The sequence below is a fragment of the Eurytemora carolleeae genome, unplaced genomic scaffold, assembly GCF_000591075.1.
Source record: "Eurytemora carolleeae unplaced genomic scaffold, Eaff_2.0 scaffold1424, whole genome shotgun sequence".
In the NCBI taxonomy this organism is placed as follows: Eukaryota; Metazoa; Arthropoda; class Copepoda; order Calanoida; family Temoridae; genus Eurytemora; species Eurytemora carolleeae.
In genome coordinates this window covers 38,849-54,522 of record NW_019397415.1, presented here as the reverse complement: position 1 = coordinate 54,522, position 15,674 = coordinate 38,849, and the positions used below count along the sequence as shown (strand labels likewise).

The window sequence follows — 15,674 nt, the reverse complement described above, 5'->3', positions numbered from 1 at the left end:
ACATCTATTCAGACAGCAAAACAAAACAAAACAAAAACTTCTAATTTAGCTTAAGATTTCAATGACGAAACATTCTTTGAATCAAACCAGTTTTTGTAATTCCATTCTTAATGGGCCATGGGCTTTATGTTAAAGTCATTTTTTGGCTGAGGAAATTAGTTTTCATAACATGTATTTCTTTAGAATTGGGGGGAAATATTCCCACAACTTCTACTTTTAGAGGTTTTTAAATATTTTCTCCTGAAAAACTTTATTTTGTATGTTTTTGTTATATTTCATAAATAAATAAGTTTTTACTTTTACTTTAGAGTCTAAATTTAATTTATCTAAAAATCAATTCATTATATAATCATAATTAATGAAAGAGCAACAATGAAAAAATATATTTATAATTTTCATACTTCCATTTCACCCAACATAGATTTCATAAAAGTTTTTTTTTATATTGCAGTGCAATATATTGGTAATAATTTAGCATATCTGTACTATATTGACAATATAGTTACGGATATTGCCCTGTACTATATTGACAATATAGTTATGGATATTGCCCTGTACTATATTGACAATATAGTTATGGATATTGCCCTGTAATATATTGACAATATAGTTATGGATATTGCCCTGTACTATATTGACAATATAGTTACGGATATTGCCCTGTACTATATTGGCAATATAGTTACGAATATTGCCCTGTACTTTATTGACAATATAGTTATGGATATTGCCCTGTACTATATTAACAATATAGTTACGGATACTGTACTTACTTGACATTACATTTATGCACATAGCCCTGTACTTTATTGACAATATATATCTGCATATTTCCCTGTAATACATTGACAAATATTTACGGATATTGCCCTGTAATATATTGGCATTATAGTCATGAATATTGCCCTGTTATAAATTGAAAAAATATATATGGATATTGCCCTGTACTATATTGACAATATTGTTATTGATATTGTTCTGTACTATATTGACAATATATTTATAGATATTGCCCTGTACTTAATTGACATTACATTTATGCACATAGCCCTGTACTTTATTGACAATATATATCTGCATATTTCCCTGCAATACATTGACAAATATTTACGGATATTGCCCTGTAATATATTGACAATATATTTATAGATATTGCCCTGTACTATATTGACAATATATTTATAGATATTGCCCTGTACTATATTGACAATATATTTATAGACATATTTCCCTGCAATACATTGACAAATATTTACGGATATTGCCCTGTAATATATTGACAATATATTTATAGATATTGCCCTGTACTATATTGACAATATATTTATAGATATTGCCCTGTACTATATTGACAATATATTTATAGATATTGCCCTGTAATATATTGGCATTATAGTCATGAATATTGCCCTGTTATAAATTGAAAAAATATATATGGATATTGCACTGTAATATATTGACGATATATATATGGATATTGCCCAGTAATATATTGACAATATATTGATGCATATTGCCCAGTAATATATCAATATATCTATAAACCTTGACTCTTTATCTGGTTTCTAGAAATCATTCGGCCTAAAGGGACATTCTACTTTGTACTTGCTTCAGGGCTTAACAAATGCTTGGGCCTAGATCAGGCATTTTAGCCAATTCAGGCAGTACCCCTTCCACCTGATGTGACCGCCTTGAAAGGTTTATAGAGCATGCAGAATATAGGACGGTTAGGAGTACGTAGATAATATCAGGCTGGGGTTATTTATTTGATACACCTAGGCATATTATATGATGAACAAGGTATATATATATATATATATATTGTATATATAATATATATGATGTATATGCTTATCATTTTATATAATTTATGTGCATTTGAAAATGGGATAAATTGTAATTATTTGCAGGCTTGCAGACTAATAAAGAAGACTAGACTAGACTAGATAAGACTAGATTAGACTAGACTAGACTAGACTAGACTAGACTAAACTAGACTAGACTTGACTAGACTAGACTAGACTAGACTAGACTAGACTAGACTAGACTAGACTCGACTAGACTAGACAAAAATAGACTAGTAAAATCTAACTAAGCTCCGAATCTACCTCTTAGGCTCTTATCATTGCCCTATTTAGCCTTGTATCCCCCCCCCCTCCTTCTCCTCCTGCTTCTATTACCGTACAAATTAATTCGAAGGAAGTTATGGAGTGAAAGTGTAAAAAGTATTCAGTCCAAAACTTGAAAATCTTTAAAATTTGCATGCATCGATAAAGCATTATATATATATAGCAAAAACAAAACAGTGAAACAAAAAAAACATTAAAATTTTTCAAGTAAACTAAATGTTGATGTGTCAACCATCGTAATTTAATTATCTTTTCAGATCAAATTCATGCGTCTCATTTCTGCAGGCTTTCGTTTTTTTAATTTAAGCATGTTTTTGCTATTTATTTATTTTTTTAAAATTTTATTTTCGTTTTTCCAGCTTCATTCGGTACTTGTTGTTTCATTTCTTTTTTCTTTGCTTGCCTTAACATTTTCCAGTTTAAGGATGTAATTAATAAAAACAATTATCACTAGAGATTTACCTTGATACAAACAAGAAAAAGTAAAATCCCGGTCAAAAAAATACCGTTTTATTTATCAAAATGGTTCAAGAAGATTGATATCTCCTAATCACCTTCGTATATTTTATCTATTTTTTCAATATGTTTTCAATAATTTCGTTTCTTTATATCATTTATCTAAAACTTTTAGTAAAATCAGCAAATCAAATCTTAATAAATCAGTTAACAATGATCATTGAATTGTTACGGAGTTATATAATTCAACTCAAGATAAGTAGTTTAATGGTCCGGCCAGAGTATTAAGTTATTTTGTCAGAAATTAGCAGTTATCAAACCTAACCTTTTAACTTCCCAAATTTACATCTTTTGCCTTGCTATTTAAATCTGTGTAATTCTTACATGATCTACATCCAAAGAATTTTTTTATTTTTGTTTTATAACAAATGATTTTACTTCTGACTACTAATTTTTCCCTATAAAGCTCTGGACTGTAAACATAATGTCAAGTATATACGAACAAGATTTCCTTGTATTTCTGTCTGAAAATGTAATAGTTTCATTGTTGATTCTCCATACAGGTAATTTAAGGATTTATGTTCAAGAATCAATGTGGGAAATTAAACACTTGATAAGATAGAAAAATTGGCGATATCTTACTAATTTTACTCGGATTTAAAGGGTGTTATTGAAAATCGAACGTGCCACATTGCTTTTTAATGGAGGGTTGCCTGACATTATGTATAAGGTTCCTTTAAAAATAATTTGTTTTTTTAAAACAATTTTTCTGAACGTTCTGTTTCGGATGAGTGTGATAAATATTTGTTCGTTGAACGCCGGACAGTAACTGACCCAAACTAAAGAAATTTTACTATAACTACTCACGCCTATACACATTGAGCAGACGTATTTGGGCCCTGGAATACCCCTAGAATACTCGATACACATTAAGTAGGCGTATTTGAGCCCTGGAATACCCTTAGAATACCCGTACAAATTGAGTAGACATTTTGGAGCCCTGGAATACCCCAAGAATACGCGTGCATATACCCGTACACATTAAGTAGACTTATTGGAGCCCTGGAATATCTCTAGAATACTCGTACATATTAAGCAGACATTAAGAAGGCGTATTTGAGCCCTGGAAACCCCTAGAATACCCGTACATATTAAGCAGACTTATTGGAGCCCTGAAATACCCCTAGAATACTCGTACATAATGAGCAGACATATTTGGGCCCTGGAATACCCCAAGAATACTCTTAGGCATTGAGGAGACGTATTCGAGCCCTGAAAAATCTCTAGAATACTCGTATACATTGAGCAGATGTATTTGAGCACTGGAATAGCCCTGGAATACTGTGACCAGATTAAATGAAAAGCTAGAATTATGCTGAACCATGTACTTTTCCCTCGGTTCAACCAGTTTTACGCCGGGTCAAGCTGGAGAACAGTGGTTCACGTTATTCTGCGCAGTTCAACTACTTGTTCTATCGATTAAATCTGACCCTTGTAATCCATATTATAATATTACAGACAAGAGGAATACCCGATTCACAACGGTACCTCTGAAGTTTTCAGATCAATTATGTGAAAAACTATGAAGTTTCTTTAGGTTGAAAAGATTACGCATCAATAAATTAATTGTATAAGAGTTAGATACAATTAAAACATCAGTAGAGCTATTAGGAGAAAACGACATTTAACATTTTATTTGGCATCATTTTTAGATCCTGGCATTTTATAAAATCTAAAAAAATTTTGCAAGTTAATCGGGATAATTTTCATTTGTTGTTAAACGATTTCAGTATTAATATTTAAAATGGTTCTTTTGAATACCTGAGAAGGGCTTCTTTTATCGATTAATTCTCAATAAACTTTTAGAAGTTCAGAAAAATTGGAAATAAATTTAAGTTGGTAAATTACAGGTGTCAGGTTTATTTTTGCTTAAAAAATACCAATCATATTAAAAAATACCAATTATTTGAATTTTTGAAATTGGACTATTATGTATATATATTAACGGTGTCAAATAATTGAACGCAGAGGCCCAAGGAAGCTATGCGAGCATACCGTATTGAATCACAAGACAAAGCCGCGGCGCTCGGCGCCCTAGCCTGTCCTAGACACAGCACTCGGCCCAAAAAGTCCCTTAGCCTAACCTTACCCTAAACTAGCTAATCTCTCTCTTTCTTGCAATTCTACGCGGCAAGTTCACGTAACTTCCTTGGGCAACTGCCATATTTAAAACGGAATATAAAATGGTTTTGTAACTTTGTAACTTGAATTCGTGTAAAACTATTTAAAAAGAATGAATTATTTCGGCTTAGTTTTAAACAGCACTGACAACTAAAGAAATAAAAATCATTTTTATTCTTTTCAATAACTCTTCACTAAGAGGTCGGGGCGAGCAGCCGTTGTACATTTGAATTTTCGAGCCGGGTCAAACTTTCCGGTCCCAGTTTGTGCTGTATCATTTGGATATTGGGTAAATAAAGCAGACACTCAATAGGACTAACCGGTGCAACAAGGTTGACGCAGTTAGACTTTAGGTTGAATTTATTTTTACTGAAGGGTCAGAGGTGCGTGTCTGAGTTATGAATGAAAAATTTGAATCTAACGTGCAATATACTTTAGTTTGACGTGATAAGTTGGAGTCTGCAGATCAGCGCATTAAAATTGATTCTCAAATGTTCAGTCACAAAAGATTTTGTGTTAGGATATTTTCTCAGTGATCCGACAAAACTTCTACAATGGTGTTTTTAGGCCTTGAAGCATCAGAGAGGGGTTAATTCAAGCAATAGATAAAACAACACTATCTTCTAATCACTTTCTCTTTGCAATCCAATGTTGTAGAATAGTTTAAGTTTTTTGAAATTTGAAAGGACTACATAATCAGGTGGCAAAGATAAAGCGGTTAGAAAACTGAAGAGTTAAAAAAAACGGCTGAACCGAACAGCTTCCTGAAATCGATTAAGATATCTTTATTTTTATTGGTGAAATTATAAACTTAAAGACACATTATAAACTATACAGAGGCCACATTAAAGAATTTGAGGCGGCGCTCAATTGGAACCCGATATTTACGGAGAAAAGTTTAAGTTGTTGAACCGCTTAGAATAGGTAAAATGATGAATAGTTTTGAAAAACATAACCTTCACTGTCAACTGGGAGAGGGAGATTACTGTTGTGACTTTGTGACTTAATAGATCCTATAGTTTTTATTGCAAGCATTTAAGCATGAAAAAAAGAACCCAATTAAAAATCTAAATTTTCTTTCTCCTGAATACCTCTTTGTTAAGAGAAGTTTGAAAACATAAAAGATTTAAATCTTTCTTCCAATTTACATTTGTTTGACGAGGCTTCGTATTTAAGCCGGTGTAAATTGTTGCTTATGTTTTTAATGCCATGTGGTTTTAACTGTTGTTTTTCGAAAGGATCCCAAGAAAAGGAGAAATGTTAAACTGAATAACAGGGGTTAAGGGCCAGGAGAAATGACTATACTAACCAACCCCGAACTATATTGTGTATTTTAAATGGTCACTGCACTTTTTTTCTTTGTAGTTCACTCCTTATCTATATTTTCTGATGATCCAGGATGATTTTCCTCGAACAGATATTCCATATAAGTCAGCAGAAGAAAAGATCAGATATTCCTTTAACAAATTGGTTTCATAGAACTTTGGTTTGAGAAAATAATGTTTGCTTTAATAGATAATATCTGAGGTGCCCGGCGTTGGCCGTGGAATTTAAAAAATGAAATATAAAAAATGCGATTTAATAATTAATTTTTTATAGCTAACATAAGTATATAAACCCTTTGGCTTGCTTCGACTTTGTTGGGTCCCAAAGCATCCCTCGCTACGCTCGTGATGCCTAAGGATCTAACAAGGTCTTAGAAAGCTTCGGCAATGTATATTTATTGTATCCCTATTACCTCCCTGTAATGAAAAGATATATATAGTTGTTAAAGCAGAAACACGCTACGATATCTTTCACATAAATTATCATGCTCATAGCTCATAGCTCATAGCTTAAAACTTTAGAATTGGATTCCCTTAAACCCGATCGCTTAAAGGGAGTGACCGGCTATGTAAGGTAGTTGAACTGAGGACGCAGTGTTGTGGAAAAATTCTCTATGATTCATTTGAGACATATTTCACTTTTTAAAAGTCTGTAAATCCTGAGTTTGAGCGCAAATTCAACGTTCAAAACTCCTGATTTGGGGGTGGATACGTTTTCAGAATTAGTTTTTTTTAAATTATTAATTAACGACGACATAAAATGTAAAAATATTCTAAAATAAACTACAGATGTCATGTTTAGGAACATTTTGAGAAAATAAAAATTAATCTTATCATCGAAAATAAGTAATCTTGTTCAATTATTAGTTTCTATTATCTCATTATTCTAGTTTCTTGTTATTCACAAAGATGTTCGCAGATTTTCTATAACTATTATTGAAAAGACGACATTTAAAAGAATTTGAAGAAATCTGCGAATAAATTTAAAGAAAATTAGAAATTCAATATAATAATGAAAACGAAATAATCCATTTTAGCATTGATTTATTGACAAATTTCTTTTGTGAAATATGTTCCTGGCCATCTAATTAGGTTACTGTATAATTTTTACTTTATTATTCGTTGTCGTTATTTAATAATAACCATTGTGGAATCTTATGATTTTCTTAATACTCTCATTTGGTACACTCTGATTGGTGGAATTGGTGAAAAAGAGGAGATATCTAGCATTGATCTCATTATCCCCGATTCTAAAGTTTTCAGCTCAGATTAAAGGTTAAATGATACCGTTGTGAATCGGGATCCCTCTTTATATGGGACCTCGCTTGAAATCATAGCTGCACCCCTTTAAATGTGTTGTTAGAATAAACCTGGCAAGGAAGAAGCCTAAAAATCCAGATTTTTTTCTTTCTTATTTCAACTTTTCAATTTTAAAGTTTTTTTAAGAAACAGCGGAAACAGTGAGCGTGGAATTGTGAAACGGAAGACGACATTTAAGCAATAAATCTGCATAAAGTTGTGAAACGGAAGACGACATTTAAGCAATAAATCTGCATAAAATTGTGAAACAGAAGACGACATTTAAACAATAAATCTGCATACAATTGTGAAACGGAAGGCGACATTTCAGCAATAAATCTGCATAAAGTAAACAGTTTTACTAGTATTTTAAAAATCAACTTATAAAATGAACTGCCTATGTGTACATTACACAATTGCTTAGTTTCATGTTCATTGAACATATTTGAAATCATAACACGAGTTTTACAGTCGTCTTCCTTTTCCACAGTTTTCTAGGTCTCACTCGCACGTCGTCATGCAAATTGCAAATATTATAATGTGGAAATAGAAATAAATTTAATTAAACATATTTTGATTAGATTGTTGTAAATCTAAAACGGATTGATAATACTCGCCGCTCACGAAACAAATCAGAACAAGAGAGGGCAGTGCACAAAGAACCTTAATAGTAGAAAGACTTATACATAGATATAATCTTCTACCTTAGGTAAGTGCAGCTCCCAAGTTACATTGATTCATATAACTCAGACTATTAACATAATATAGCCTGATATAGTCTACAGTCTACAGTCTACAGTCTACAGTCTACAGTTTACAGTCTACAGTCTAAAGTCTACAGTCTACAGTCTACAGTCTACAGTCTACAGTCCCAGTCTACAGTCCACAGTCTACAGTCTACAGTCTACAGTCTACAGTCCCAGTCTGCAGTCTACAGTCTACAGTCTACAGTCTACAGTCTACTTTCTACAGTCTACATTTCAACAGTCTACAGTCTACAGTCTACAGTCTGCAGTCTACAGTCTACAGTCCACAGTCTACAGTTTTCAGTCTACAGTCCACAGTCTACAGTTTTCAGTCTACTGTCCACAGTCTACAGTCAACAGTCTACTGTCTACAGTCTACTGTCTACAGTCTACAGTTTACAGTCTACTATCTACAGTCTACAGTCTACAATCTACAGTCTACAGTCTACAGTCTACAGTCTACAGTTTTTAGTCAACAGTCTACTGTCTAAAGTCTACAGTCTACAGTCTACAGTCTACAGTCTACAGTCTACATTCTACAGTCTACAGTCTACAGTCTACAGTCCCAGTCTACAGTCTTCAGTCTACGTATACAGTCTACAGTATGCAGTCTACATTCTAAAGTCTACAGTCTACAGTCTATAGTCTACAGTCTACAGTCTACTGTCAACAGTCTAAAGTCTACAGTCTACAGTCAACAGTCTACTGTCTACAGTCTACAGTCTACAGTCAACAGTCGACTGTCTACAGTCTACAGTATATTTCTTTTATAAATTTTTATTTTAATTGCAACTGTGACCGGCAGGTTTCCCGACGCTCTAGTACCCTTGTATTTGAAGAGATTGTATATCCTAAAATTGTATTAAAATCTAATAGAAAAAAAGAGGTATAACAGAGACAAAAACAGGCAGATTTTGTCTTTTGTAGATTGAACTTGTATTTTGGATTTGTTTCGAAACTAGTTCATAAACCGAATATCAGGGATTTTCGAGATCTGTCATTTGCTCCCTCTGTTAAGAACGTGTACAAATGTTTTACTCTAAGTTCCCGTACTTTGTTTCATAATACCCTAAAATGTACTTCCTAAGTGAGTATGAATGAATGGGATTTATCAGCTTTTCAGTTTGTTGGTCTAAATACATCTGTTTATGTTTATTCTTGTTGAATCAGCTTTCTATTATATCTGAGAAACTGTGGTTTGTCTGTCTAAGCAGCTTCCTCAATCTCGATATCTTGTTCAGCTGCTCCAGTTCCGTATCTATTTAGGCAGCTTCTCCAACTCGATATCTTTTTAGCTGCTTCAGTTTAGTACTTATTTCAACTAGATATTTCGTAAGCTGCTTCAGTTCGGTATCTCTTACACTGCAATTTTAGCTGCATCTTGATTGTCCGCTACTTTAGTTGTTCCTACAATATGGGATGCCTCTACTACATTCCCAGATGCTTCCTTCAACACCAGAGCTGCTCCTAGAGTCTCTGATATGTTAGCTGTTCATTTCCCGAGCTGCTTCTAGGGCCGGGTGCTCAAGGGATAAATTTTAAATTCGATATTTTTGAGTCTTTGTCACTAACTCTGGTTTCCTTGTCCTTACAACTTTGCAACCTAATGACGTAGCCCTTAAATATTTCAATCTATGAATTTTGTTAGGTCAATTAATCTTACTTTAAAATATAATTGGTTTATACCATCAGGTTGCAAAGATATAGGAATTAGAATATTCGAGTTTGTGACAAAGACTCAATTCCTTTAAGCTAGTATTTATTTAATTTTTGTACATCTAAGGGAAGAAATATTTAAGGATTTCTAACATTAAACTAGGTATTACAAAACTAAAATTTTCAATACACTGAACTAAATGTAAAAATACTTTTGATGGATACACAAAAAAAATTTCAAAGTTTTACTCCCTACAGTCACGCATCCAATAACAAGTTTTGAATTAAAAAAAACAAAGTTCAATATGGTGTTGTTTTACTTTTCAAATTTAATCTCTTTAATTTTTAGCTTTTTGCAACTGAGTGCCATTTATGAATGAATTTCTAGGTGCCATATTTGTTTTTGTCTGTTTATGTTTAAACCGTGTTTTAGAATGCTATGAAACGTATGAATAAGAAAAGTTTAATTTAAAGATTAATCATGTTTAAAAGAACTATATAGACTGCTAAACTCCAATTGGACATTTTGTAGCTTTAGATATTTTGTAAAATTTTACAATGAATAATAAGGTTAAACAAAAATCAGTAACATTTTAACAGTAAACTAAAGATTTTTTTAAAACTTTGCACTGAAAGTTTTGCGTAGTTTTCGTTATATCTCATTTATTTATTGATAGATTGTGATCAAACATTCTAAAATATTGATAGATATTGTGATCAAACATTCTAAAATATTGATAGATATTGTGATCAAATATTCTAAAATATTGATAGATATTGTGATCTAACATTCTAAAATATTGATAGATATTGTGATCAAACATTCTCAAATAAACGGAGATATTATTTGAAATATTTTTTTTACTAATAGAAAATAAATTAAATATTTTGAAAGTACATTTGTAATTATTAACTATTTAAATAATTATAATTCAAGTACTTTTAAATGAAAAAAAATCTTTAGAAATTTCTTGAATAGGTTTTATATGATTGATGATGTTGTCCATTTCATTCAGTGACCCCCACCTGTGAATATTTCAACAGGCAATAAGTCAATAATTATTAACGGAAAAAAACCAAATTTCTAAACATGTGAATATTATTTGATTTATAAATGAACCAACTTTATATGACAGTTTAGTTGATGTGAAGAAACTATAGTATGAGTTTCTTCACTATTTTGCTCCTTGTTCCAGGTAACATTTTTAAAATCAGAATCAAAATAAATTTTTATTAGTTGTTGTATTTGTGATAGCATGGAAATCACAATAACAATTCCTTATCGAAAGTTATTTTTGGATTTTTAATCAAAACTTCAAAGACAACTTTTAAAGTTGAACTTATTTTTCAGCACTATTTATAGTCTAATTTTCTTGATTAAATGAGCTTACAAAAACATCCGCAGAGGTATAAATATTTAAATTTTGATGTACAGTACATTTACAATCAAAATAATTGTCAGTATTTAACCCTAAAAACGCACGGTAGTTGGGGTAGTGAGGGTAGTTGCTATTCAGATTCAGCTTCAAGGGTGAGGGTGGGGTCTCTATTAAAACAGACGGTAGTTGGGGTAGTAAGGGTAGTTGCCATTCAGAATTTTCTTTAAGACCGGGTGGGGTCTCTCTAAAAAACAGAAGGTTGTTGGGGTAGTTGGGTTTAACTATAACCCTCACTACCCCAACTACCGTCTTGTTTTAGAGAGACCCCACCTCCACCCTTGAAGCTGAATCTAAATGACAACTACCCTCACTACCCCAACTACCGTCTTTTTTAGAGAGACCCCACCCCCACCCTTGAAGCTGAATCTGAATAGCAATTACCCTTAATACCACAACTACCGTCTGTTTTTAGAGAGACCCCATCCCCACCCTTAAAGCTGAATCTAAATAGCAACTACCCTCCCTACCTCAAACACCTTCGGTTTTTTAGAGAGACCCCATCCCCACTCTTACTATGGTTTTATTCTTTGCGCATAGTATACAATATGGGTACCGATTTCCACTAAATTAGGTGTTTATAGCTTGTTTCAGATATTCGTAATACTCTCTGACCTCTGTTATCCGCACTACCCCCCTTCTGAAGGGTGCACAGTTCAAAGTTGAAAAACGGGGTTTTTATACTTACTGGGGTGTTCCCCCCCCCCCCCTTAGTTTTTTTTAAGTAGTAATTTAAAGGATTTTTTGTTAAATTTTGTTATTTTTTATTTATAGGGTAGGAAACAGGCGGAAAAAAGTCTGGTTTGTGAAAAAAACTTAAGCTATATTTTTGAAAAGCCCTTGAAAAATGCACGTATAAACATGTGTCACACTCTGATATTTGTTTAAAACAAAAAAATATTTGTTTTCACTTTTTTGGCCCTTTGAATAAATGTTTTCAAAAGTATCTCGCAGATCATAAAAAATAAAAAAATGTTTTGTGAATTGGTCTTATGTTTATTGGGGCTATGTCATTTGGCCTACAATCATTTTGCCTACAATCATTTGGCCTACAATCATTTGTCCTAAAAATCATTTTGCCTACAATTATTTGTCCTACAAATCATTTGTCCTACACATCATTTGTCCATGACACCTCATTTGTCCTACATATCATCTGTCCTAAAGAGAGGAGATAATATCATTTGTCCTACATGATGTTGTATTCCGGATTGTTTGGTATATGAGTGAACAGTCCCTTGAATCCAACAGGAAGCCAGATGAGTCAGTACATCCCGGACCGCTGCAGCGTAGACACAAGTCGCACTGCACATAGCCGTCCAGGGACCTGTGCTACATACCGTGCACAGACAGCTTACAGAGAGAACCTTTCTGAACGAGAGAGAAGAAGAAGACGATGAACCGAGTTCCAGTCATAGTGCGGAACCCTGCCTATATTGAGGAGCTAGATGGAGAAGATGTGGATCCAGCAGACCTTGCTCCTCTCATAAGTGGAAACACTCCAATTGTCACTGTTCCTGCTTCAGAGGATGAAGATGTAGCTGAGGAGATTGTAGAGGATTGAGATGATGATCCTGATGAGGAAGATCTGCCCAAGAGATTGCAGGACGTCCTCGAAGAGCTAGAGGAGCTTAATAGAGAAGTGACTCAGGGCTTACAAGGATTGGACCAGGAGCTAGAGAGTATAATGTCCCTTAGGGACTTGATAGATATAAACAGGTTTAAGTACTTGTATAAATCTTATTAAGTGTAGATTTTAGATACCATTTATTGCACGTATTTGTGGTTCCCAGATACCACAATGAGAGACATCTTTTGTCCTTCAATTTAATTACAGCTTACATTATTTGTCCTACAGAGATGGGATAAAATGACTTGTCCTACGATTGTAAACATCATTTGTTCTAAAGTAATGCTTAAAAAGTTGAATTTAATTCCTTTTAATATGTTAAATAGTATGCTGTCATCTCACCTTCTTTTGGGTTAGGACAGGTTAAAACAATTTCTGTACTGAGCGTTGCAGCTAAGATGGGAAGGTTGGTCGAGCGCTGTGACATCTCTCTTTAATGTTAAATAATATGTTGTCTCTCACCTTCTTTTGGGTTATGACTGGTTATGACAATTTCTGCGCCAAGCCCTTCTGCTATGATGGGCTAGGGAGCCAGCGCTGCGGCCTCTTAATAAATGCTAAATATTGTGCTATCTCTAACAATTTTTCACCTTATGTCGCTTTACCCACAGTAAATATGTTCACCTGTTTAATATAAATAGAATGTTTATACTTTAGGACAGATGAATTTTTGCCGCTCTGTAGGACATGATTTGTAGGACAAATGATATGTAGAACAATTGATATGCAGGACAAATGATGTTTCCTCTATGATTTGTAGGACAATTATTATAGGACAAATAATTGAAGGACAAATGATTGTAGGACAAATGACATAGCGCAGCTCTATTTCTCCAATCACATAAACCAACCTATGTGACACAGAGAATAGTTCTTAATTCAAATTCTCACAAAAAACAGATTGATTGAAACTAAACTACTTCTGCAAGTAATATGCTTCATTAAATCTTAACAAAAAAATAACCTTTTTCAGTAAAATCTAGATGCAGGTGTTTTGGACCCCCCCCCCCCCTCCATATTCCTAGAATTGGTTGGCAATCTTTCTATTTATTTAAGTCTAACAGGGAATGTAAAATCGCACAAGGTTGCCAAAAAATATTAAGATTGGCAGAGGGGAGGGGGGTAAAAAAAACAATGAGATAACAGAGCCAAATATTATTCAAAATTATTTTCTTGTTCTGAAAACAAACTAGGAAGTGATACTTTCAGTTTAAAAGTCAAAAATTTGAAATTTTTTGTCTTATTAATACATATTTTTATTTTTATTAAGGAGTGATCGGGAACTCCCTTGTTTCTGTGAGTCTTCAGAAGAGTAGTTCAGTGTGCTGCATGAGTGCTAAAGTAAAGACATGTAATGTGGCATCAGTTGACCCATCTATGCTTGGAAAAGGAACTTTGACATTACCAGGAGATATTACTGTTTCATTCCTTAATATGGTTGCTGGGAACCCAAATGCATATCACTACGGAAGTGATGTTGCCAATATTATCATCACACATAACCCAAGCACAGGTGGTATTCATGGTCATTTCATGACATCATCTGGATTATCTTATACCCTGGAATATTGTGGAGATGCAGGGCATGTATGGAAAGAAGTTGATGTTCAAAATCTTGGTTCCAATGAGGGAATTGATTACATTGATGTCCCAGAAATAGCTGTTGATCCTCTAGAAAGAGTTGTCAATCCACGACCAGTTCATGATGACTTTTTAAGGCAAGGTTTAGCTGACAACACTACTATTTACACATATTCTGTCAAGTTTTATTATACCCCATCATTTTCTGCTGTAACTCCTGACATTGAAGGATTTATAGATCAAGTACTAGCAGAAACTAATCAAGGATATGCAAACAGCCTGGTTCCCTTAAGGGTTGTAAAACATTGCTCAGAGCTTTCAACCATAGATGATGTTCCAGCTTCTTCTGATATGTTAAATAACTTTAGATACATGAAATCCTCCACATCTGAACTCAGAGGATCTGCAGATGCTGCAGCTCTTTTGATAAACGACTTCAGCTCTTGTGGTATTGCTTACCTAAATGTAATATCTAGTGGTAACATGGTTTCTGTAACAAAGAAAAGTTGTGCTGTCGGGTATTATTCTTTTGGCCATGAAGTTGGTCACAACATTGGGTTGCACCATGATCCACTTGTAGCAACTAACACTGTATATCCTTATGGGCATGGTCATCTGATTGCACAAGGAAGTGCTAATACTGGATATAGAACCATACTTGCTTATTCAGCAACAGGACACAATACCAGAGTCAATTACTATTCAAATCCTAGTGTTATATTACCAACCACTGGAACACCCACAGGAGTTGAGGGGATTTCAGACAATGCTGCTCTTTTAACTTTAAACAGAATTATCTTGTCTGCCATTGGTGATGAGTCTTCCGCATGTTCTACAGCTACTACAGCTGCACCAACCACTGCTGCTCCAACATCAGCACCAACCACTGCTGCTCCAACATCAGCACCAACCACTTCAGGTTCAACTACCCCGACTGAATGCACAAGTGAAAATGGCATTACAAAACTAACCCTGCTGAGGAGAATAAATAGAGTAAGAAATCAGAAAGCATGTTATCAGCTCTGCCTTGATGATGCTAACTGTGATTATTGGTCGTTCTTCTACCATCGTCAGTTGCGAAGGCGACAGTGTAGGCTCTTTGCTATCACTTACAGGCCTTGGAACAAGTGGACCAGTGGACCAAGAACTTGTTAATTATGTGTTTCTTTTTTAAATTGGATTAAATAATTTTTGCTAAATGATTTACATAAATAAAATTGGCTACATTTAAAAAA

General features: G+C 33.7%; 1 protein-coding gene across 1 annotated transcript; it reads left to right on the top strand.

Moving 5' to 3' along the window:
• The first annotated feature begins 10,889 nt into the window (after positions 1 to 10,889).
• On the top strand, positions 10,890 to 15,674 carry LOC111714165 (peptidyl-Asp metalloendopeptidase). The gene is made up of 2 exons (XM_023489215.1): positions 10,890 to 10,988; positions 14,129 to 15,674. The coding sequence occupies exons 1-2, from the start codon at positions 10,955 to 10,957 to the stop codon at positions 15,592 to 15,594; spliced, it is 1,500 nt and encodes a 499-aa protein (XP_023344983.1). The 5' UTR covers positions 10,890 to 10,954; the 3' UTR covers positions 15,595 to 15,674.